The 25,787-nt window shown below is 47.2% G+C and overlaps 1 protein-coding gene across 2 annotated transcripts; it reads left to right on the top strand.

Annotated features, from left to right (window-relative positions):
• Window positions 1–1,616: 1,616 nt before the first annotated feature.
• On the top strand, window positions 1,617–17,850 carry RAB33A (RAB33A, member RAS oncogene family; the record flags this gene model as incomplete). 2 transcript variants are annotated; one of them, XM_080719634.1, is made up of 2 exons in its annotated part: window positions 1,617–1,874; window positions 17,401–17,850. In XM_080719634.1, 2 exons carry the CDS (start codon window positions 1,617–1,619, stop codon window positions 17,848–17,850), a joined length of 708 nt encoding a protein of 235 aa, XP_080575760.1. The 2 variants fall into 2 exon arrangements, with proteins under 2 accessions (XP_080575760.1, XP_080575759.1); XM_080719633.1 differs by having other exon boundaries at window positions 17,395–17,850.
• Window positions 17,851–25,787: the final 7,937 nt, after the last annotated feature.

The raw sequence follows: 25,787 nt of genomic DNA, 5'->3' as shown, positions 1-25,787 counted from the left end.
ATTCCCCAGCCCACCCCACCCCCCAGCCAAGTTGTGTTGCACCTAAACCAAAGGGTTACCTCATTGTATGCAAATTGTGCCCCAGTAAAATTGACTTCAAACAAATTTTGAACCTGAAAATCACTTTTGGGAGAGGGAAATATGGGTCTTGACCAAGATGCATGATGACAAGTTAGTTTTGGGGAAGTACCCTCTAATATGGTAAGAAAGTTGTTCATTTATCATCTTCCAAGCATAATCTAGGCTTCTGGCAAATTAGACCCAACCACTTTGTTCTACATTCATTTGCGGAGGGGGGAATCCTCCTAGGGATTCTTGAAACTCTTCTTGAAACTCTGCCATTTTGGAAGAATTTGTGCTTCTCTGGAAGACTTGGTAACACAATGCGCTGTGGGATTTCTGCCATGTCCGAAGAGCCCTCACTCAGGCCTATAACAGTTAGCTCCAGAAACAAAGTCCCCTTTTGCTGGAGCCGCCACCACTAGCTCCCCGCCCTGTCCTTTCCTCTGCACGTCCCTCTCCCACGACAGGGTTTCCCATTGGCCAGCCAAACACAACCGACTGCAGCAGCCAATGGGAGCCGCTCTCCCGAACATTCAGAGGATGGGTGCTCGTGGTGTGATGAGGGGAGGTTGGCGCCTGGTACGCGCCCCCACCTCCTACATCTGACAAGTCTGTGACAGAACCAGTAACACCCTCTACACACGCACACCCTCGTCTCCTGTCTCCCTTCTTTCAGCTGCGCCGGACCCCACAACCCCACTGTGTGTCTTGGCTCCTTGGGCACTGCAAGTGCACCTACTTACTCAATAAAACAGAGAGAATCCCTTTATTCCAAGTCTGGGGTGGAGGCAGGAGACCGCGGAGGAGCGGCACAGATGCCTGCTCGCCGTTCTGGAGGCGAAAGAGGAATCTCTGACCCCCAGCCCACCCCACCACCGCCGAGTTGTGTTGCACCGAAGCCAAAGTGCTCCAGTGATGCCTTAGGGGCATTTCTCTTTGTCTTCTCCAGATGTGCTCCGTGCCCGCTGACCCTTTGCGCTCAGAGCAAGTGGGGGTGGGGAACCCGAAACCTATAACATAAATGGGGACAAAAAGAAAGGAAATCTGTCCCGGGGTGGTGTATGCCACTCTCCACACCCCCGCCCTTTCTTCCCAAGGCTTCCTCCCTCCGGCGCGTTCTCGGGATCCAGACGGGGGAGAGTGTAGGCGAAGGCGCGGCACAGGATCTTCAGCTTTAGGATCGCACTCCGGAGCACTGGCTCCTAAGGCGAGCACAGGCAGGGAAGGCGCCTGGCTTGTCCGCTCTCCACCATCTCTCTGCTCCCTAGCTTTTGTGTTAGTGCCTCGGCTCTGCAAAGAGGGTGCGCTGTGGGAGGAGGGGGGCTTGGGGTGAGGGGCACCCTCCTCACGCGCGCGCGCGCGCGCGCACACACACACACACACACACACACACACACACACACGGTGCCAGCGCACGCACACACGGGGCGGACACACACTCACAGACACGCATACACAAGCACAAAGCTCGCTCGCCTTGAGCGCACTAACGTGGCCGTTTTCTTTGTGTGGAGCCCTCGAGGGGTTTGGGGCCCCAGTCCGGTCCCAGGGAGATGGCGCAGCCCACCCTGGGCCATGGGAACCTGCAGCCTGCCTCGGCTGCTGGCCTGGCATCCTTGGAACTCGACTCGTCGCTGGACCAGTACGTACAGATCCGCATTTTCAAAATCATCGTGATTGGGGACTCCAACGTGGGCAAGACCTGCCTGACCTTCCGCTTCTGCGGGGGGACCTTCCCGGATAAGACCGAAGCCACCATAGGTGTGGACTTCAGGGAGAAGACCGTGGAAATCGAGGGCGAGAAGATCAAGGTGATCCAGCGGGACAGATAAGGGAAGGGAGGGACCTTGGGGAGGGGGGTTCACCTGAGGTATAGTTCTAGTGGTCATAAATGCCCAGCGCTGGCGCGCTGGCTAGGTTGCCAGCTTGTTTAGCCCAAGACCCTCAACACTTCCTTATTCCCTTTGGCCTCGCTGGTTGGCCTGGTCCCCACCTCAACCAATTTTTTAAGACAAGCTGGAGTGAGTGCATTCATACTCTTTGCTCCTGCATGACAGCTTCTGCCAGGGAAAACATATTTGATTTCATCCTTGACCCTGAGTGGGAATGCAGCGCCTGTGGGCAGAGAGGCAGTAGACAACCCTCCCTGTTAGTGTGTGGGAGGGATCCCAAAACACTTCAGGCATCATGAAGTCTCTTCCACCTCTTGGGTGCCAATAAGGCTACAAAAACCCACTTTGGCTCAGCACTGTAGCATGGGGTGGATGGGGGAAGGATGGAAATCCACAGAGAATGTAAGCTAATTAATTAATTAATTAATTAATTAATTTTGGGTGTGTGTTGCTGGGAATTGAACCCAGGGGCATTCTACCTCCAAGCTACAGCCTCAGTTATTTTTATTTTTATTTTTTTTATTTTGAAACAGGGTCTCACCAGGTTGCTGAGAGTCTTGTTAAGTTGTTGAGCCTTGTCTTGAACCTGTAAACCTCCTGTCTCAGCCTCCCAAGTACACACATGTGCCACCACACCCAGTTAGCCACTTTATTTTATTTTATTTTTTGTGGTACTGGGGATGGAACCCAGGGGCCTTCTACCTCGGGGCTATACTCCTGACCTATTTTATGTTTTATTTGGAAACAGGGTCTCACTAAGTTGCTGAGAGCCTCACTAAACTGCTGAGACTGGCTTCGAACCTGTGATCCTCCTGTCTCAGCCTCCCAAGTACTGGGTTTACAAGCGTGTGCCACCACGCCCGGCTCCTGCTGATCCTTCATAATAGACAAAACTTGTTTTTGGGAAACAGTCTCTCTCAAATGACATCTTTTTTAGTTGTCTGGGAGTTCCCTGTGAATGAACTGTCCATTATTCATTCTGTTGGTATTGTCCAGAAGGCCTTAGTAAAAATGCAAAGGGACATTATCTGAGGACCAAGGGAAGTTCCTTGCCCTCCCTGTTGAGTACAAGTAGTCCTGTCTGATCGTTTGTATTCCGCTTTAGTTCAGAAAAAGTAGAAACGAAATTGGACAAGAATATGTCAGTGTGCAAGGGGCAGTGGGAGGCAGGACAGGCAAGGGCAGTTTGCCCTGGGAGGAGAGGAGGCACTGGGACACTGAAGACACACTTCTGTAAACCCATCCTTGGGCTTTTCCTGACTTCTTGCTGCTCGAACAACCAAAGTAACTTCAAGGCCTCTTTTCTGAGTGCAGTCGAGAGAAGGACTGAGAAACTAATAAACACCCTAAACTGCCAGACCTCTGGCTCCTTGACTATTAAAATGAATGATCTGTGTGTGTATGTAGGTGGTACTATGAATTAAATCCAGGACCTTCTACCTCCAAGCTATGATCCAGTCCCTCCCTTTTTTAGTGGTACTAGGGATTGAACCCAGTGGCATTCTAACTCCAAGCTACACCCCTAGCACTTTTTTATGTTTTGTTTTAAAATAGGGCCTCACTAAGTTGCTGAGGCTGTTCTAAAACCTGTGATCCTCCTGTTTCCAGCCTCTCCAAGTACTGGGATTACGGGCGTGTGCCACCACACTTGGCTAAAATGAACATGTTTCAAAATGGCTTCAGATAGCCAGATGTGGTGGCACATAGGATCCTAATACTTGGGGGGCTGAGACAAGAGGATTGCAGGTTCAAGGATAGTCTCAGCAAGTAGTGAGGCTCTCATCAACCTAGAGAGACCCTATTTTAAAATAAAAAAATAAAATAGGGCTGGGTGTGTAGGTCGGAGGTAGAATGCTCCTGTGTTCAATCCCCAGCGCCACATAAAATAAAATGGTCTTAGAAACCAGGCCAAGACACTCTACTTTAGAAAGATGGGGAGCTCAGTATTGATAGAGGATGGCATCAGGTCAGGGAGACAGAACACAGAGCATTCTTTTGAACTTTGTATCTTTTTGATCTTTGCATTTTAGGGGGAAATTGCTTTATCACCTTTTAAAGTCAAAGTAGGTATCTATCTGTCCTTTCCTGGGGCTCTTATATTGATGTTTGCATGCTTAGGACTTCCTCAGGGGTGTTGAGCTTCTTTAATGAAAGGCTATAAGATTCTGGAATGTCTAAAATGAACCCCTTTTCCCTCCGAAGTAGAAGTATATGGATGGGCTCTTTATTTATTTTTGTGGTATTGGGAACAGAACCCAGAGGGTTCTACCTCTGAGCTACATCCTCAGACCTTTAATATTTTTTAGTTTTGAAACAGAGTCTCACAGAGTTAACCCAGCACTGGCTTTGAACCTGTGATCCTCCTTTCTCAGCCTCCCAAGTACTGGAATTACAGATGTGCACCACCACACCCAGTTGGATTTGTGTGTGGTGTGTGTGTGTGTGTGTGTGTGTGTGTGTGTGTGTGTGGCACTTGAGATTGAATCTAAGGATGTTCTACTACTGAGCTACACCCCCAGCTCTATTATATCTTTCATTACGGGCATGTGCCACCACACTCAACTTGTATGGGTTCTTTATGGGTTCTTTTTATTGTGTGTGTGGTACTGGGGGTGGAACCCAGGGGCTTTTCTACCTCTGGCCTACACTCCCTGACCTATTTTATACTTTATTTGGAAACCGTGTCACTAAGTAGCTGAGGCTGGCTTTGAACCTGTGCAATCCTCCTGTCTCAGCCTCCCAAGCGCTGGGATTACAAGCGTGCACCATCACACCCGGCTTTGTATGGGTTCTAATATGGTTCAGATCTACACCCTCAGTCTTGTTTGTTTGTTTGTTTGTTTGTTTGTTTGTTTGTTTACTGCAGTACTGGGGATGGAACCCAGGGGCATTCTACCTCCGAACTACACTCCCAGCCCTATTTTTTAGTCCTTTTTATGTTTGAAACAGGGTCTCACTGAGTTGCGAAGGGCCTTACTAAGTAGTAACTGAGGTTGTCTGCAAACTGTGGTCCTCCAGTCTCAGTCTCCCAAATGCTGGGATTACAAGTGTGTGCCACCATGCCCGGCTTCAATCTTATTTTTTAAGTTTTTATTTTGAAACAGGGTCTCACTAGGTTGATGAGAGTTGCTACTTGCTGAGGCTGACTTTGAACCTGTGATTCTTCTGTCTCAGCCTCTCAAGTACTGTGATTACAGGAATGTACCCTTATGCCCAGCAGTGGATGGGCTGTGTGTGTGTGTGTGTGTGTGTGTGTGTGTGTGTGTGTGTTACTCAGGGACATTCTACCTCTGAGCTACACCACAGCCCTATTTTATTCTTTATTTTGAAACAAGAGGCTCACTAAGTTGTGGAGGGCCTCAAAAGTTGCTGAGGCTAGCTGTGAATTTGTGATTCTTCTATAATCCCAGCCTCCTAACACATCATGTACAGGTTGGATGGGTTCTTTTTTTTTCCCGGTAATGGGGATGGAACCCAGGGGCATTTTACCTCTGAGCAAAATGATTTACACCCCAATCCCTATTTTTTATTCTTTATTTGGATACAGGGTATCATTGAGTTGCAGAGGGCCTCACTAAGTAGCTGAGGCTGTCCGCAAACCGTGATCCTCCTGTCTCAGCCTCCGGAATGCTGGGATTACAAGCGTGTACCATCATGCCCGGCTTTTGGATGGGTTCTTAAACCCTCAAAATTCTTAACATCTAGCCAAGTGCTGCAGTGCATGTACTTGGGAGGCTGAGACAGGAGGATCAAAATTTTGAGGCCAGCCTTGGCAATAGTGAAACCCTATTTCAAAATAAAATATGATTGGGCCAGGTGTGGTGGCGCACACTTGTAATCCCAGCATGAATATAGCATGGTTAACCTGGACACTCATTATTGGGAGAGGGAAAGGGGAATGGTGGGGAGGGCACGAAGCACAACCTAAATGTACACCATTTTCAATATGTTCCACATATAAATAAAATAAAATATGAAAAAATTAAATAAAGAATAGAGCTGGGCGTGGTGGCGCACGCTTGTAATCCCCGCGCTTGGGAGGCAGAGGCAGGAGGATCGAAGCCAGCCTCGCTGGCTTAAGAGACCCAGTTTCCAAATAAAAAAAATATAAAATAGGTCTGGGACTGTAGCCCAGAAGTAGAATGGTTTCCAGGAACCCCAGTACCACCAAAAAAATAATAAAAATAAAATAAAAATAAAGAATAGAGCCAGGCATGATGGTGCACTCTTGTTATTCCAGCATTCGGGAGGCTGAGACAGGAGGATTGTGGTTCGTGGCCAGCCTCAACTACTTAGGCCCTTTGCAACTCAGTGAGACCCTGTTTCAAAAATAAATCATAAAAAATAGGGCTAGGGGTGTGGCTTAGAGATAGAAGGCCCCTGGGTTCCATCCCCAGTACTCCAAAAAAAAAAAAAAAAAAGAATAAAAAATAGGGCTAGGAGTATAGCTTGGAGATAGAATGCCTCTGGGTTCCATTCCAGTACCACAAAAACCAAATAAAATAGGATTGGGGCCAGGTGTGATGGCACACGCTTGTAATCCTAGTACACGGTAGTCTGAGACTGGAGGATTACAGGTTCATGGCCAGCCTCAGGTACTTAGGTCCTCTGTAACTTAGTGAGACCCTGTTTCAAAATGAAGAATATAAAATAGGACAGGTGCCGGGCATTTTGGCTCACGCTAGTAATCCCAGCATTTGGGAGGCTGAGACAGGAGGATCACAGTTCGTGGCCAGCCTCAGCTACTTAGCGAGGCCCTTTGCAACTCAGTGACACCCTGTTTCCAAATAAAGAATAAAAAATAGGGCTGGGTATGTAGCTCGGAGGTAGAATGCCCCTTGGTTCCATCCCGATTACTGCAAAATAAATAAATAAATAAATAAATAAATAAATAGGTAGGAGCTGGGTGTGGTGGCTCACACTTTTATTTTTATTTTTTTATTTTTAATTTTTTTTATTGGTGCACTGTATCCATACATCATAATGGTATGAAAAAAAAACTTTTGTAGACATACATGCACACTGGCTCACACTTTTAAACCCAGTACTTGAGAGGCTGAGACAGGAGGATCGCACAGGTTCAAAGCCAGCCTCAGCAGTTTAGTGAGGCTGTCAGTAAGTTAATGAGACCCTGATTCCAAATAAAATATAAAATAGGTCTGGGAGTGTGCCCTGGAGGTAGAAAGTTCCTGGGTTCCATTCCAAGTACCACAAAAATAAAATAAAATAAAATAAAATAAAATAAAATAAAATAGGGCTGGAGGTGGATGTCAGAGGTAGAATTTCCCAGGATTCCATCCCCAGTACCAAATAAATAAATTAATTAAAATAAAATAAAATAAAATAGGATTGGGGCTGGGTGTGCTGGTGCATACTTGTAATCCCAGTACTGGCGCTTGGCAGGGATGAGACAGGACGATTACAAATGCAAGGACAGCCTCTGCAAAAATTCAGACTCACATCATCTTAGCAAGACCTTGCTTTGAACTAAAAATAAAATAGAGCCAGGGATGTAACTCAGAGGTAGAATGCCCCTGGACTAAATCCCCAGTACCACACACACACACACACACACACACACACACACACAAACACACAATATAGAACTGGGAATGTAGCTCCGAGATGGAACGTCTATCCTAGAGTGCAGTCCCTACTTTGACAAAATAATTCTTAAAATTTAATTCTATGGTTTGCTTCAAATCAAATGTGACAGTGAATCAAAGAGTTCTCTGGATTTCAAAGGGGGAAATAAATCCATATGAAATTTGGATGGAGGAAAAAAGAAGTTTGGGAGTCCACTGAAGAGGGGGGAGAAGGAAGCTAGAAAGTGAACAAGAGGAAGTGAAGTTACCACCCAATGGCCTTGGGGAGGTTTTTATTTTTTTGGTGGTACTGGGATGGAACCCTTCTACCTCCGGGCTACACTCCCAGACCTATTTTATATTTTATTTGGAAACAGGGTCTCTTAAGCCAGAGAGGCTGGCTTCGAACCTGCGCGATCCTCCTGTCTCCGCCTCCCAAGCGCGGGGGATTACAAGCGTGTGCCACCACGCCCGGCCTTGGGGAGGCTTTTTAATTTTTAATTTTTAAAAAATTTTTTATTTTTTTGGTGGTACTGGGGGTGGAACCCAGGGGCTTTCTACCTCCGGGCTACACTCCCAGACCTATTTTTATATTTTATTTGGAAACAGGGTCTCACCAAGTTGCTTAGAGCCTCACTAAGTAGCTGAGGCTGGCTTCGAACCTGCGCGATCCTCCTGTCTCCGCCTCCCAAGCGCGGGGGATTACAAGCGTGTGCCACCACGCCCGGCCTTGGGGAGGCTTTTTAATTTTTAATTTTTAATTTTTAAAATTTTTTTTATTTTTTGGGTGGTACTGGGGGTGGAACCCAGGGGCTTTCTACCTCTGGGCTATACTCCCAGACCTATTTTATACTTTATTTGGAAACAGGGTCTCACTAAGTTGCCGAGAGCCTCTCTAAGTAGCTGAGGCTGGCTTCGAACCTGCGCGATCCTCCTGTCTCCGCCTCCCAAGCGCGGGGATTACAAGCGCGCGCCACCACAGCCGGTTTGGGGAGGCTTTTAAACCACACATTCAACCTGGGCCCAGTGGCCCACTTTTGTAATCCCAGGATTTGGGAGGCTGAGACTGGAGGATTGTGGTTCATTGCCAGCCTCAGCTACTACTTAGTGAGGCCCTTTGCAACTCAGTGAAACCCTGTTTCCAAATAAAGAATAAAAAATAGGGCTGGGAGTGTAGCTCAGAGGTAGAATGCCCCTGGGTTCCATCCCCAGTATCGCAATAAATAAATAAATAAAAAATAAACCACCCCTTCCCTTGTAACATCCTTGTGCCTAGCTTTCACAGTCTGTGCGAAAGATTCCAGACTTCTCCCCAGAGGCCAGACCCTGTGACTCAGGAGAAACATAGCTCAGCACAATACCATGCGCGGATAAAGTGCTTAATATGGGTCTTTTTTTGGGAAAGATGATATTTTCAAGAGGACAAAGCCTTGTGACACTGCTTAAGGAGGAGCTCTCTGCGTCAGATTCTGCGGGGACTTTGGGTAGACTGTGGGAATGGTGAGCCTGCCTTTTGTAAAGCTGTTGTGACAACCAGGCCAAAGCCAGCAGGTGAGAGAGCAGCACGTCAGTGGGAAGATGGAAGCGCCTGGCAGCTGGTATATGATGTAGCTCAGAGAAGATTTTGCCCCATCCTCCGGCTGGCCTGGAGTTTCTCAAGAAATGAGTGCCAAAACCATGCTAGGAGGATGACTCCCAAGGGCTTCCCCCTTTGGGGAGAGAGAGAAGTCCGGTGTGACAGGTTGAAGTAGCCCAAGGCCACAGCCAGCAATAGAAGGCTGTCAGGCCAGAAATAAGCATCCCTGGCAGGAGAATAGTAGAGAGGCCTCAGCCAGCTCTTTCTTGTTCTCTGTCCAAGAGTAGAATGTTGTTTTTCTTAGGCTGCCTCTGTGTCCCCGGGAAACATTTGCTTACTGGGGGATGACTGATTTGCTGTAGTGGCAGCTCTACTCTTAATCATGAGACCATCCCTAGGGGACTGAAGCCCAGTTTGTTCTCTCCAATCACTATGTCCCTGCCCCCACCTCATCATGGCATTTGCGATCCACCATTTCCTGGTACACATGAACTCAAGAGAAGCCTCCAGTGAGTAGGCAATAATAATTAACAACCTCTATTTGTTGACTGAACCAAGAGCCCAGACCAGGCACTGTACACATGTTGTCTTATTTCAGGGTCATAGTGACCCTAGCATTTTTGTTATCATCCCCATTCTACAGATAGGAAGACTAAAGTGGAGAGAGTTGAAATAACTTGCCCAAGGGCATAGGGATCTAAGCTTTGGCCTTTGACTCTTGCCACTTGGGACCAGGGAAGATGCAGGTCAGCATTGGCTCTGGCAGGACTTCGAATTTCTCTTCCTCTGCCAATATCTGGAAACAGAACACCATCCTGTGGTACCTTACTGAGTGGATGGAGGCTGAACCCAGTGTCGCTCAGAAGCCACCTGTAGTCAGAATGACATTATGTCTTCCTTCGGGTTTTTGAGCTTCCTCCAGTTCTCTCCTAGTTAGCTTAATGCTTAAGTAGCCATCAGCGTGTGTCCTTTCGTGCTCCTGGTTTCCTCTCTTTCTGCCTGTGAGTTCCTTTGTCGCTGCCTGCCCTCCTTTGCTATTCTGTGTCAGTTTTGTGTATATGTCTAAAATGCAGATTGAACAGCCCAGTTAGTTGAAAGAAGATCTCTTTAAACTTTTTCCCATCATCCACTGGGGAAGTGAAGTTACCACCCAATGGCCTTGGGGAGGTTTTTATTTTTTTGGTGGTACTGGGATGGGTTTATAAGGAGCTGGGTTGGGCCACGTGCCTGTAATCCCAGCATTTGAGAAGCTGAGACAGGAAGATCGCAGGTTGGAGGACAGCCTCAGCAGCTGAGTGAGACCCTGCTGCAAAACAAAGCATTCAAAAGCGTAGGAGTGCTGGGTATGGTGGCACATGCCTGTGCTTGAGAGGCTGAGGTAGGAGGATAGCAGGTTTGAGGCTAACCTCAGCAACAAAATAAAACAGGGCTGGGGTTTAGCTTGGTCGAAAAATGCCCTGGGTTTAATCTCCCAACAACAACAACAACAACACACACACACACACACACACACACACACACACACAGTGCTGGAGGAGCCGGGTGTGGTAGCATATGCTTGTGATCCCAGTCCTTGGGAGGCTGAGATAGGAGGATCATAGGTTCACAGCCAGTCTCAACAACTTAGTGAGGCCCTCAGAAACTTAACAAGACTCTGTTTCAAAATTTAAAAATAAACCAGGTGTGGTGGCACACACTTGTAATCCCAGTACTTGGGAGGCTGAGACAGGAGGATATAGGTTTGCAGCCAGCTTTGGTTACTTAGGCCTTCTGCAACTTAGTGAGACCATGTTTCAAAATAAAAAATTAAAAAATGGGTTGGCTGTGTAGCTCGGAGGTAGAATGCCTCTGGGTTCAATCCCCAAAACCACACAAAAAATTAAAAATAGGGCTGGGGTTGCATTTCAGAGATAGACCCTCAGTCCTCAGTAGCACACACACACACACACACACACACACACACACACACACACACACATACATACAAAAGGGGGGATGCATGCTTGTAATCCTAGTACTTGGGAAGCTGAGACCAGGATCATCACAGGTCTGAAGCCAGTCTCAGCAATATAGCAAGACTCTCAGTAACCAAGGGAGGCCCTATTTCCAAACCAAAAAAGTAGAAGCAGGGCTGGCAGGGGCTCAGAGGTAAAATGGCCCATTCAATCCTTAGTACCACAAAAAAGTTCTAGAGGTTTAGATCAGAGGTAGACGGTTTAACTCTCAGCACCAAAAAAAAAAAAAAAAGCTGGGTTGGGAGTAGAGCCTGCCATTGATATTCTGAGCTTCCAAATAAAGGCTTCCAGAGAGAGGCTCTGATAGGGATAGCATTGGAAGGGAGGCAGAGGAGGTGTCCGGCAGCCAGCCCTCCCTGAAGTTCTGGAGACAGGAGGATCGTGCAGAAGCCAGCCACGCTGGCTTAAGAGACCCTGTTTCCAAATAAAAATACACAAAATAGGTGTCTGGGAGTGTAGCCCAGAGGTAGAAGGGTCTCCAGGAACCCCAGTACCACCAAATAAATAAATAAATAAATAAGAAAATAAATAAATACATAAGAAAATAAAAAGACTAAAAAATAGGGCTGGAGGTGTAGCCTCAAATATCTCACACACTCCCACCCTGTTCCTGCTAGTGACAGGTATTTTTAGAGTCCTGAGCTCATGGTGTTAAAGCATCTGCTACATGCCTGAGGGCTGATGGGGATCTAGCCTTACTCGGAGGCAGGCGAGTTAAGACTACTGGGGGTGGGAATCAGGAGCCATTCTCCCCGCCCGCTCTTCCTTTTCTTCCTGTTTCGTGCACCAGAAAGGTGAAAGGCATGAACACTTTTCTGTTTCTGCTTACAGAAGCAAATCAGTCTTCAAGGAGACAGGTTATTCTGTGTAACAGAAATCGGATCCTCTCCCTGAAATGGCCTTGGCAGATACCTAGGCTGCCAGACTGCTTGTAGTTTTGGAAACTCCAGCCAATACTGCTTTGGATGCCTAGGGACGATGATAATGACAACCTTGAAGAGTGATCTGATGCAGAAAAGGGCAGCGCATGGTTTAGCTGGAGGGTGCCAGGAGCACCAATAAAACAATTAGAAAACATAGAAATATAGTCTTTTGTGTGTGTGTGGTGCTGGGGATTGAACCCAAGGGAATTCTAACTCTGAGCTATACCCCTGCCCTATTTTATTTTTTTTATTTTGAAATAGGGTCTCACTAAGTTGCTGAGGCTGGCTGTGAACCTGTGACCCTCCTGTCTCGGCTCCCTCCTGTCTCAGTCTCCCAAATCCTGGGATTACAAACATGTGCCACCATGCCCAGCTACATAAATATATTCTAAGTAGTATAATACACACTTAAAGTGCAAAAAGATATTCCTAAGGAAAGAGAATTGAATTTGGGGAAGGTTCGAGGAAGAAGGTGGAGGCATGAGATGATCCTTAAAGAATGGGTGACTGGTGGGTGTAGTGGCACATGCCGTAATCCACCTGGGAGGCTAAAACAGGAGGATTGTAGGTTCAAGGTCAGCCTCAGCAACTTAGAGAGATCCTGATTAAAAAAAAATAAGGCTGGTGCTGTAGTTCAGAAGTAGAATGCTCCTGAGTTTAATCTCCAGTAAACACACACACACACACACACACACACACACACACACACACACGAACAGGGAAGATTTAGAGTTCTAACCCCAGCATGAAAAGATAAAAAATTGGATGAGATTTAGCTAGGCATGGTGGCATGCCTGTAATCCAGGCTTTTCTTTTCTTTCTTTTTTTTTTTTTGGTACTGGGGATGGAATCCAGGGGCATTTTACCTCCGAGCAACATCCCCAGCCCTATTTTTTATTCTTTATTTTGAAACAGGGTCTCACTGAGTTGCAAAGAGCCCTCACTAAGTAGCTGAGGCTGTCCGCGAACCACGATCCTCCTGTGTCAGCCTCCCGAATGCTGGGATTACAAGCGTGCGCCATCATACCCAGCTACTCTCCCAGCTACTTTTGAGGCTGACTCAGGAGACTGGCAAGTTTGAGGCCAATCTGAGCAATTTAGTAAGACTGCTTCAGAATAAAAAGGGCTGGGGATGTAGCTCAATGGTTAAGCGTCCCTGCATTCAATCTCCATTACCACGAAAAATGGGTGACATGTGGATAGGGTGTCAAGGAGGACCAAAGGCACATAGGAGGAAATGAACCAGCTGTAGTTGAGCAGTTTGAACCCAGGTTGGGAGAAAATTTTCCATTTTGTACCACGTGCAGTAGAGGGCTACCAGAATTTCCCAAAGAGGAAAATGTCCCGCTACTAGCAGGGGTTTAGGAAGATTAGTATGAAAGTAGCATTCAGAAGGCCCTGGAGTGGAGATATCCAGAAACCAAAGGCGGCTGTAGTCCAAGAGAAAGGGGATCTGATCAAAAGATATGAAAATCAAAGATGGGGGAACTCTGAAGCTTGTGCTGAGGCCATGCCAATAGAAATGATGAAGGGGAGCTGGGACAATGAAAACTGATGGGCCGAACGATGAATCTGGGGCCTGGTAAGATCTTCACAGAACAAAGATTCAATTATATTTGCTAAACTAGGCATGGTGGTGCATGCTTATAATCCCAGTACTTGGGAGACTGAGACAGGTTCAAGGCCACCCTCAGCATGGGCCCTCCACAATTTAGTGAGACCCTGTTTCAAATTTAAAGAGCTGTGCGTGGTGGTGTACGCTTGTAATCCTAGCATTTGGGAGGCTGAGACAGGAGGATCGTGGTTTGCGAACAGCCTCAGCTACTTAGTGAGGCCCTCTGCAACTCAGTGAGACCCTGTTTCAAAATACAGAATAAAAAATAGGGCTGGGAGTGTAGCTGAGTTAAAATACCCCTGGGTTCCATCCTCAGTAACACACACACACACACACACACACACACACAACAGTTATATTTGATAGATTTATACTTAATGACTGCTAACCCCAAGTAGAGGCTATACTTTGTTTTAAGACTTATAGTAATCAATTAGTGGCCATAATCAAATTTTCTTTGATAACTGAGAATTCTATGGGGCCTTGGTATCATCATCTGAGCATGAAGAGCTCTTTTCCAAGACATTGGATATAAAAAGGAAAAAAAAATTGGGCTTTGAATGTGTGTCCACTGCATAGTTCATGGGAGTTGTGTCTTTGTTCATGCTACTCACACCAGCTTTTTTTCCTTCATAAGTTGGTCTTTTTTTTTTTTTTGGTGGTACTAGGGGTGGAACCCAGGGGCTTTCTACCTCCGGGATATACTCCCAGACCTATTTTATATTTTATTTGGAAACAGGGTCTCACTAAGTTGCTGAGACCCTCACTAAGTAGCCGAGGCTGGCTTAGAACCCGTGCGATCCTCCTGTCTCAGCCTCCCAAGCACAAGCATGCGCCACCACACCCGGCCCATATGTTGGTCTTTGTTACAAAAGTAGAAGTACAAAAATCTAGCGATTTCAATGATCTCTCACATAGAAAGAAGTGAATTTAAGAATAAATTGAAGCCAGTTGTGGTGGAACTTAAGAATAAATTGAGACAGCCGGGCGTGATGGTGCACACTTGTAATCCCAGCATTCGGGAGGCTGAGACCGGAGGATCGCGGTTCATGGACAGCCTTACCTACTTAGTGAGGCCCTCTGCAACTCAGTGAGACCAGTTTCAAAATAAAGAATAAAAAAATTGGGCAGGGGGTGTAGCTCAAAGGTCAAATGCCTCTAGGTTCTATCCCCAGTACCGCAAAATGATAATAATTAATAATAATAATAATAATTAATAATAATAATAATGAAGAAGAAGAAGAAGGAGGAGGAGGAGGAGGAGGAGAAGAAATTGAAACCAGGCATGGTGGCACATGCCTGTAATCCCAGTACTTGAGAGTCTGAGACATGAGGACCGCAGGTTCGAGAACAGCCTCAGCAACTTAGAGAGACCCTGTTTCAAAAAATAAAATAAAAAGGGGTGGGGAGTAGAATGCCCCTGAGTTCAATCCCAAGTACCATATAAAAGATCATTTGCTATGGTCTGTGTATAAAAAAATGAAGGATGTATTCATTTCGAGTCACCCCCCCCATGCCATTTTGGCATGGGGCAATATTTCTATTTTCTGTATTTCTATCTTTCTAATAAACTTCTTTAAATCTTCAAAAAAAAATGAAGTTGGGCATGGTGGCACACACCTGTAATCTCAGTACTTGGGAGGATGAGACAGGAGAATCACAGGTTCAAAGCCAGCCTCAGAAACTTAGTGAGGCCCTCTGCAACTTAGTGAGACTCTGTTTCGAAATTAAATGGCGCCGGGTGTGGTGGCGCACGCTTGTAATCCCCGCGCTTGGGAGGCGGAGACAGGAGGATCACGCAGGTTCAAAGCCAGCCGTGCTGGCTTAAGAGACCCTGTTTCCAAAAAAAAAAAAAAAAGTTTAAAATAGGTCTGGGAGTGTAGCCCGGAGGTAGAAGGGCTTCCAGGAACCCCAGTGCCACAAAAAAGAAAAAAAAAGAAAAAAGAAAAAGAAAACCCAAATTTTAGCCGGGCGTGATGGCACACGCTTGTAATCCCAGCATTCGGGAGGCTGAGATGGGAGGATCGCGGTTCGCAGACAACCTCAGCTACTTAGTGAGGCCCTTCGCAACACAGTGAGACCCTGTTTCAAAATAAAGAATAAAAAATTGGGCAGGGGTTGTAGCTCGGAGGTCAAATGCCTCTGGGTTCCAGCCCCAGACCTGAAAAAAAAATTTAAATGAAATAGATCTAGGGGTGTAGCTTAAAGTTAGACTGCCCCTGGGTTCAATCCCTAGTAACACATACAAACAAAAAAATTAAACATAAATGGGGGTGGCACATGCCTGTAATCCCGGTACCTGGAAGCTAAAACAGAGGAATCACAAGGTCAAGGCCAGCATGTGGTAACTTAGCATGACCCTGTTTCAAAATAAAATAAGTGCCAGGCATGGTGGTGCACGCCTGTAATCCCCGCGCTTGGGAGGCTGAGACAGGAGGATCGCGCAGGCTCGAAGCCAGCCTCAGCTACTTAGTGAGGCTCTCAGCAACTTAGTGAGACCCTGTTTCCAAATAAAATATAAAATAGGTCTGGGAGTATAGCCCGGAGGTAAAAGGCCTCTGGGTTCCACCTTCAGTACCACAGAATAAATAAAATAAAATAAAGTAGGCTGAGGGTATAACTCAATAGTAGAACACTGCTGAATTTAATCTCCAGTACTACACACACACACACACACACACACACACAATCAGTCAATCAATAGGGCTGGGGGTGTAGCTTGGAGGTAGAATGCCCCTGGGTTCCACCCTCAGTACCACGAAAAAAAAAAAAAAAGATATTTGTACAGGGAAAGGGAGGGAGTGAGGGAGGGGGGAGAGGGCGGGCATTCTACCTCAGAGATACACCCTCAGCCTGATTTTCTTTTTTTCTTTTTTCTTTTCTTTTTTGAGGTACCAGGATAGAACCCAGGGGCATTCTACATCTGAGCCAAACCCCCCAGCCCTATTTTTTATTCTGTATTTTGAAACAGGGTCTCACTGAATTGCAAAGGGTCTCACTTAAGTAGCTGAGGCTGGCTGAGAACCTTCAATCCTCCTGTCTCAGCTTCCCAAATGTCGGGATTACAAGCGTGCGCCACCATACCCGGATTTCTTATTTTAAAATAAGGTCTTACTAGGTTGCTGAGAGTCTCACTAGGTTGCTGAGGCTGTCCTCAAACTTGAGATCCTCCTCTCTCAGCCTCCCGGGTACTGGGTTTACAGGCCTGTGCCACCACACCTGACCTGTACAGATTTTTTTTTTGTAGTACTGGGGTTCCTGGAAACCCTTCTACCTCCAGGCTATACTCCCAGACCTATTTTATACTTTTTTATTTGGAAACAGGGTCTCTTAAGCCAGCGTGTCTGGCTTCGAACCTGCGCGATCCTCCTGTCTCTGCCTCCCAAGCGCGGGGATGACAAGCGTGCGCCACCACGCCCGGAGAGTTTTGAACATTTTTAAGGTTCTTGTTAATATCGCCAAATTTTCTCCAGAAGAACTGACCCATGTATGCCCTAATTTTTCAACTAGAAACTTCAGATTTTTCAAGTCAATATTTTCAAGTACCCATCTTAAGCCTGACAGAACCTAAACTGTACACTTTGATAACTGCTTCCTGCTAATCTGCCAGCAACCACTTCCTGTGTCTGGGCTGGAAACCTCAGTGCTACAGAGCCATGTGAAATTTCCTTCGCGTGTTCATATTTCCTTTCCTGACTCCACAAATGGGTTTCTGTATCTTCCAGGTGCAGGTGTGGGACACAGCGGGCCAGGAGCGCTTCCGTAAGAGCATGGTAGAGCATTACTACCGCAACGTGCATGCCGTGGTCTTTGTCTACGACGTCACCAAGATGACATCGTTCACCAACCTCAAAATGTGGATCCAAGAATGCAATGGGCATGCGGTGCCCCCACTCGTCCCAAAGGTGCTTGTGGGCAACAAGTGTGACTTGCGGGAACAGATACAGGTGCCCTCCAACTTAGCCCTGAAATTTGCCGATGCCCACAACATGCTCTTGTTTGAGACATCAGCCAAGGACCCGAAAGAAAGCCAGAATGTCGAGTCGATTTTCATGTGCCTGGCTTGCAGATTGAAGGCCCAGAAATCCCTGTTGTATCGAGATGCCGACAGGCAGCAGGGGAAGGTGCAGAAACTGGAGTTCCCACAGGAAGCGAACAGTAAAGCTTCCTGTCCTTGTTGAAACCAAATGGTGTAAATACAAGATAAATGATCACTGGAGTCTTTTTCTTTCCCTTTTTTTTTTCTGTGCCTGCATAATGCTGACACCTGCTTGTTTCCATACAAATTGATATCCAAATAAAATTTGTATAGATTATCACACGGTTATCTGTCTTGCTTTCCTTCTAGAAGACATTTCTTTTCTTTCTTTCTTTCTTTTTTTTTTTTTTGCGGGTCTGGGGATGGAACCCAGGGACATTCGACCTCCAAGCTACACCCCCCAGTCCTATTTTTTATTCTTTTTTTTTTTTTTTTTTGCGGGTCTGGGGATGGAACCCAGGGGCATTTGACCTCCGAGCTACACCCCCTGCCCTATTTTTATTCTTTATTTTGAAACCAGGTCTCACTGAGTTGCAGAGGGCCTCACTAAGTAGCTGAGGCTGTCCGCGAACCGCGATCCTCCGGTTTCAGCCTCCCGAATGCTGGGATTACAAGCGTGCTCCACCACGCCCGACTCTTTTTTTCTTTTTTCCTGTTTGTAGTGTTGGGATGAATCCAGGGCACTGTGCGTGCTAGGCAAGCATTCCCCCACTGTGCTACGCCCCAAGCCCACGAAGACATTTCTGGCTATGATGAGTGGAAGAGGCAGCTTGTCTTAATGGAGTGATTCGCGTGTGCCAATGCGCCTCTTACTAGCCTTTTATATTACCCACAGTCCTCACTGTTTGAGTCACTTTGTTAGGACTGATTCATTCTCTCTGTCAGTGTCATCAGTGGGTAGAAACACCCAGGAGGAATGGCACACAGGACAGAGGTGGCTTTCTGGAGCGACAATGCAGGTGGTAGGATAAGTCAGGAAAGGAGATGCGGTCCCAGTGCTTCCTAAGTTACCTAGGTATGTACCTTGAATGTCCAGATAGGCTGCTCTCGTCCTCTTTCTTAATAGTTAAAAAAAAAAACAGACTGGAGGAGGTGGTACACACCTGTCAGTCGCAGTGACGACTCTTACATTATCTTCCTCAAGCAGTTTTATTACCCCAGGTTCTTGTACAGTTCCTCTTTAATGCTCTCTCAACGCCCTCTCAGGTAAAAACAACATCAGTCTTCTATCCTCTCCCTCATCACTCCACCAACCCTCCTTCTGGCACTCTACGTCTCTGCTGCAGCACACACCGGTCACAATGGTGGCTTTGTGAACATGTCCGTCCCAGCTCGGAGCCCAGAGCAGTCCGCCAAGAAACTGCTCTTCCTGTCCACCAACCCTCTTCTCCTTCTCCTTCCTCCCCGCTAGGGCATGCGCGCTTTTTAACCTTCTCCTGGGCGGGCAGGTGGTAGCACGAGGCGTTGCATCACTAATTATCCGTAAGGCGCCTGATAGGGCTCACTGCGCAGGCTCAGGGCACCGCCAGCCTCGTGAGCCTCGTGACTTGACTGCAAGCCCAGGCGCCATCTTGAGTCCACGCTGGCAACAAGCCTGGGTGCCACCTCAGTCCTGCCGAGTGGGCCCCGACATATCTCCCTTTTTGTTTTATTAAAATAAGGCTCGGGATCGTGCCTGTCTTAGGTTGCCGACCCTCAAGGACCATTCTTACCCGTCATTGGGAGAACAATAGCATGATTGTTTCCCTGTCTTAGGTTGAAAGGTCCCGGGGACGATCTTACCCGTCACTGACTACCGATCCAGCATACTGAGCCATACATGGGGAGATAAGCCAGCTTCAAGGGCTGCCATAGCTTGCACCAATATGCGCTGTTGTTGCAGTGTGCGTTGTCGAGTTCGCCTGATATATCCAACCATGAAACATCATGCTACCATCAGCAAGAATGCCCAGAATGCCATGCCACCCCAGTCTTTTAAAAAACCCAATGTTCCATGTATTAAGTCCATTCATTGTTGTACTGCGGCGACTTCCACGCGGGTAGAATTAATTGCAGCGATGGATGCTCATAGCTCAATCATGGTGTGTTCAAATTCACGGCTCCAAGTTCCTAGAAGCGTCTTGCTTAATTGACGAAACAAATTGCCTGCATGGGAGAAATTCTGATACTGCACATACGTTATACATATAGTCCAGATAATTGAGCTTGCTGAGCCATGCCAGCAGCCACATGTGAGGATAGAGCATTCATAGTGGCTGCAATAACTGCCACGGCCACAGAGGCCACAATTACAGCAATAAGAGCAGAAATTCCAAAGTCTCCAAGGGTGCATAGAAGCATAGCAGAAAGTCAGAAAACAGGTATCAATAAAACAACCTAAACTATCATTAACCAAGGTAAAGGAAGAGGGAAAGTAGAAATAATTCCCCAAAGATCTTAAAGAAAACAACTCATCTCTACGGTACCGAGCAGCAGTTTACAACTCTTACGTTAGGAACTAATCTTCTGACCTATCCTTTACACATTAGGCGCCTTTTCCAACTAACCTCAGGTGTCTTCCATCTATGGTGGCGGATTAGGAGAGGGAGGGGGAGGAGCGGAAGGTTTAGGGCGTTTCATTTTTTCTATGAATTCTAACAGAGCTTCTTCCTTCTTAGAAATCTCTTTCGCTTTCAAATTTTCTAAAATGGCTGCTTTCACTTTAGCAACCTTAGACCTTTTCGTCGCAACACCTGCGAACCTTCACAGCGCTGTCCCTCGCTTATCCGCGAGCCTTATTTACTTCTACCTTGTCGAATCAGGACCAGCCCGATTCTCTAACTTGCTTACACTAAAAAATATCCTCCTTAATGGAGCCCCCTTTGATCGGGGAAAATACAGCGCTGTCCCTCGCTTTTCCGCGAGCCTCGCTTATCCGCGAGCCTTATTTACTAAATATCCTCCTTAATGGAGCCCCCTTTGATCGGGGAAAATACAGCGCTGTCCCTCGCTTTTCCGCGAGCCTCGCTTATCCGCGAGCCTTATTTACTAAATATCCTCCTTAATGGAGCCCCCTTTGATCGGGGAAAATACAGCGCTGTCCCTCGCTTTTCCGCGAGCCTCGCTTATCCGCGAGCCTTATTTACTAAATATCCTCCTTAATGGAGCCCCCTTTGATCGGGGAAAATAACCCTCCTTAATGTAGCCCCCTTTGATCGGGGAAAACACTAAAAAATATCCTCCTTAATGGAGCCTCCTCCTCCCTTTTCGGAGTCAAAGGAGTACGTACCAGCCGGCTGCCCGGGACTGCCGAGGTTCTGATCAAAGCGAAGTTCCCCGTACGGGCCACCATTTGTCGTGCGCAGTGACGACTCTTACATTATCTTCCTCAAGCAGTTTTATTACCCCAGGTTCTTGTACAGTTCCTCTTTAATGCTCTCTCAACGCCCTCTCAGGTAAAAACAACATCAGTCTTCTATCCTCTCCCTCATCACTCCACCAACCCTCCTTCTGGCACTCTACGTCTCTGCTGCAGCACACACCGGTCACAATGGTGGCTTTGTGAACATGTCCGTCCCAGCTCGGAGCCCGGAGCAGTCCGCCAAGGAACTGCTCTTCCTGTCCACCAACCCTCTTAGCTCCTTCTCCTTTTCCCCGCTAGGGCATGCGCGCTTTTTAACCTTCTCCTGGGCGGGCAGGTGGTAGCACGAGGCGTTGCGTCACTAATTATCCGTAAGGCGCCTGATAGGGCTCACTGCGCAGGCTCAGGGCACCGCCAGCCTCGTGAGCCTCGTGACTTGGCTGCAAGCCCAGGCGCCATCTTGAGTCCACGCTGGCAACAAGCCTGGGTGCCACCTCAGTCCTGCCGAGTGGGCCCCGACACACACCTGTAATCCCAGTAATTGGGAAGCTGAGACAGGAGGATTGCAGGTTTGAGATCTCAGCAATTTAGCCAGATTTTGTTTTTGTTTTTTTTTTTTGCAGTACTGGGGATGGAACCCAGGGACATTCTACCTCTGAGCTACACCCCCTGCCCTATTTTGTATTCTTTATTTTGAAACCGGGTCTCGCTCAGTTGCAAAGGGTCTCACTAAGTTGTAGCTGAGGCTGTCCTTGAACGATGATCCTCCTGTCTCAGCCTCCGGAATGCTGGGATTACAAGCGTGCGTCACCACGCCCGGGCTCAGGCTCTTTTTGTTGTTGTTGTTCATTTGTTTTTTGGTGGTACTGGGGGTGGAACCCAGGGGCTTTCTACTTCTGGGCTACACTTCCAGCCCTATTTTATATTTTATTTGGAAACAGGGTCTCACTAAGTTGCTGAGAGCCTCACTCAGTAGCTGAGGCTGGCTTCGAACCCGTGCGATCCTCCTGTCTCAGACTCCCAAGCGCGGGGATTACAAGCGTGCGCCACCGACCAGCTCAGACTCTGTTTTAAACTGAAAAATAAAATAGGGTTGGGGTGTAGCTCCGAGGTAGAACACCCCCGGGGTCAATCCCTGGTACTAGTTTGTTTACTTGCTCCCACAGTGGTTAGATCCTGCTTCCCTTTTTTCACCAAGCAGACTTGGACACCAAAAGCTTATCCTTTGTTGGATGGGGCAAGGTTCAAGCTAGCAAATGTCTGATATGCCCCCAGACCTTTGTTGGATGCTCTGGAATCCATGTAACAAGAAGACGCATCTCCTATGGTCAAGGGCCCTATGGTTTAGTCTCGGGAAAGATGTGCGCACTGATATTACTTGAGAAGAAGAATTATACAACAGTATGAAGAGCAGAGCTATGCCGTGGGATTGAAGAACGTTTTCTATACAGGGATGCTCATAGAAAAAAAATAATTGGACTTATTTTGTATGTTGAATAGAGTGTAATATTTGCATTGGTAAAGAGGAGAAGACCGGGCAAAAGTAGGGAGGTAGGGATGTCCTTGGGGATTGGACAGGAGGACACCTGGCAGCCTGGCCCAATCAGAGATGAGCAGCCCTAGTGAGCGGCTGAGGCTGGGGAGGGCCGGTGTACAGTTTGAGCAGTTTGTACTTGGCTTTTGAGCCAATGGGAGCTTTGGGCGGTTCTCATACATCTGGCCTTCCTGATGGCAAGCCACCTGTCCAGTTGTTTACGTAGCTGCAAGTGGCTACTAAAGGCCCCATGTAGATGTGTTTGTTTAGGGGGTGCTCCTTTACAGAGATCTTGTTGGAATCCTACTAAAAGAGTCTCTGGAATGACAGCTCCTAAGCTCTTTCCTCTCTTAGACATCTGTAGCTCTGGCCCCCAAGCAGCAAAAGGTAACACACACCAGATGTGTTTCCCACCCAGAGAACCTGTTTGGTCCTGCCTGGCTCTCCCTGCAACATTGTCCCATTCCCACTTTGCCTCAGGCTCAGTTCAGCCCCCCAGTCTGGCTTTCATTGCCTTTCTTCTGCCTGAATCACAATACCCCATCAGAGCTGATTTTTAAAAATTTTCTTTTCTTTCTTTCTTTCTTTTTTTATTTGGTGGTACTGCGGCTGGAACCCAGGGCATTCTACTTCTGAGCTATACCCCCAGCCCTATTTTCTGTTTTTTATTTTGAAACAGGGTCTCACTGAGTTGCAGAGGGCCTCACTAAGTAGCTGAGGCTGTCCGCGAACCGTGATCCTCCGGTCTCAGCCTCCCCAATGCTGGGATTCCAAGCGTGCGTCACCACGCCCGGCTTCAGAGCTGGTTTTCTTACCAGGTGTCCCTACAAAATGCCTTGCCCCTGAATTTCGCCCGAGGGAGACACGTCCTGTTGTCTGTTGATAGGCTGCCTGATGAAAACCTGGCTGTGCTTGGCATGGTGGAGCACATCAGTACTTGGCTGAGACAGGAGGATTACAGGTATGAAGAAGACAGTCCCAGCATCTTAGCAAGGCTTTCGGCAATGCAGTGAGAACCCATTTTATTTATTTTTTATTTTTGTTTAACTTTTTTGGCGCATTATATTCATACATCACATTGGGGTAAAAAAACTTGTGTGGACATACATGTACACATCACTGATTTAACCCCTACCCAATTCCCACCCCATTCCCTCCCCGTCCCTCTCTCCCTTGCTTGGCTTAGTGGAGAACACATTTTAAAATAAATAATAAAACAAGGTTGGGGGTAGAGCTCAGAGGTAGAATGCCCCTGAGTTCAATCTTCAGTACTCTGCCTCCCCCCAATAGAAAACCTGGTTGTTATGTTTCTTCCAGAAAGACACCCTAGGACCTTGTATCAGACTCTGCTGACTCTTTGTCCAGGACACAACCTGTTGTTGCGCCTTTTGGCTCTTGGAACTCAGCTGCAGTGCTCTCGGTGGCTGCGCCAATGGGTGCATTTCAGTCTGAGTCCTGGCCCCTCTTAGTCAGGACCTCTTTATGCTGTAGCAGGGACAGAATGACAAAATTCCAAGTACTTTAAGCAGGATTACCACTTCTTGACCCCGATCGCCTGTTCCACCTTTCAGCCATTTAGCACTCACTGAATACCTTCTATGTGCTACTGTTCCAAGCCCCACAGATACATAGACGAACAATCAAACCTCTTTCTCAGAAAGGAGACAGACTAACCAGGTGCGGTGGTACATGCCTGTGATCCCAGTGATCCTGGAGGCTGAGGCAGGAGGATAGCACGTCAGAAGCCAGCCTGGGCAATTTAGCAGCGTCCTGTCTCAAGAGAAGAAAATAAAAAGGGCTCAGACTGTCTCACAGTTGTGGAATGTCAATGGTTTCGATCTTTAGTACTACAAAATAAAAAAAGGAGATCATTTGAGAGGGTTACGAGGACTCTAAAAGCCATAAAAGAGAGGAAATGGATAGAAAGTGAGGGAGGTGGAGAGGACAGCACATTAGATAGGAAGGCCACAAAAGTATTCTTTGAAGAAATAACACTTGAACTGAGAACTGAATGAGGAAAGCAGCCATGTGTGATCTTGGGGAAGGGGTCCACAGGCAGGAGAAGCAGCATGTGCTACCATCTCAAGGCAGGAGTGAGGCCAGCGGCTTTGAGGGCTGGAAGGGGCACCAAGTGGTATGAGATGAGAAAGACAAGTAAGGGCAAGGTTTACTGAGGCACTGTGGGCTGTGACTGTAGTGTGTATATGCGTGTGTGCATGTGTTTGTGGGTGTGTGCGGTACTGGGGATTGAATCCAGAGTGTTCTTCCTCTGACCTACACTCCCAGCCCTTTTTATTTTTCTATTTATTTATTTATTTATTTATTTATTTACTTAGCTAGGGGTTGAACCCAAGGGCATTCTACTTCCGAGCTACACCAACCAGCCCGATTTTTTGTAGATCTGAGGTAGATGCCCCTGGGCTCGATCCTCAGTACCACACACACACAAAAACAAAGGGGGAGGGGGAGAAAAAGGAACAAAGAAAGAAAGAGGGTTTCACTAAATTGCTGAGGCTGGCCTTCATCTTGCAATCCTCCTATCTCAGTCTCCAATGTTCAGGCCCGTGTCACTGCGGCCAGCTCTCGGTTGTTTCTTCTCTTTTGTTAATGGGGATTTAACGTACAGGTGTTCTACCTCCAAGTTACACTCCAGCCCCATTTTAGTGGGGTTGTTTTTGGTGTGTGTGTGTGTGTGTGTGTGTGTGTGTGTGTGTGTGGTACTGGGGATTGAGTCCAGGGGTATTCTACCTCTGAGCTATATACCAAGCCCTGTTGTTTTTCTTTGTTGTGAAACAAGGTCTCACAGAGTTGCAAAGGGCCTCATTAAGTAGCAGAGGTTGGCCAGGAACTAAGGATCCTCCTGTCTCAGCCTCCCAAATGCTGGGATTACAAGCATGTGCCACCATGCCCAGCTTCCCTATTTTAGTTTTTATTTGAAAACAGGGTCTTGCTGGCCATAGTGTCTGGTGGGATTTGAGGTTTTAAAGGACAGTGGCGAGCCAGTGAGTTTTCTCCCATCTAGACTCAGGAACATTCAGAAAGATTCCGCAGGTTTGCTGACCTGCAGGAAGGAAAAGCCCCTTCCTGAGTGACTCCTGTGTGTGCGCATCAGGGCTGCCTGCCACTTACATGGTGCCTGGAATCTGACTTAGAAACCAGACTCTCAAGGGGTTTAGCTGTAAATAGTAGGCACTCGAGGATCCTG

Source organism: Muscardinus avellanarius, assembly GCF_963383645.1.
Source record: "Muscardinus avellanarius genome assembly, chromosome: X".
Lineage (NCBI taxonomy): Eukaryota > Metazoa > Chordata > Mammalia > Rodentia > Gliridae > Muscardinus > Muscardinus avellanarius.
The sequence above is the reverse complement of the archived record's forward strand: the minus strand, read 5'-3'. Positions and strand labels throughout refer to the sequence as shown.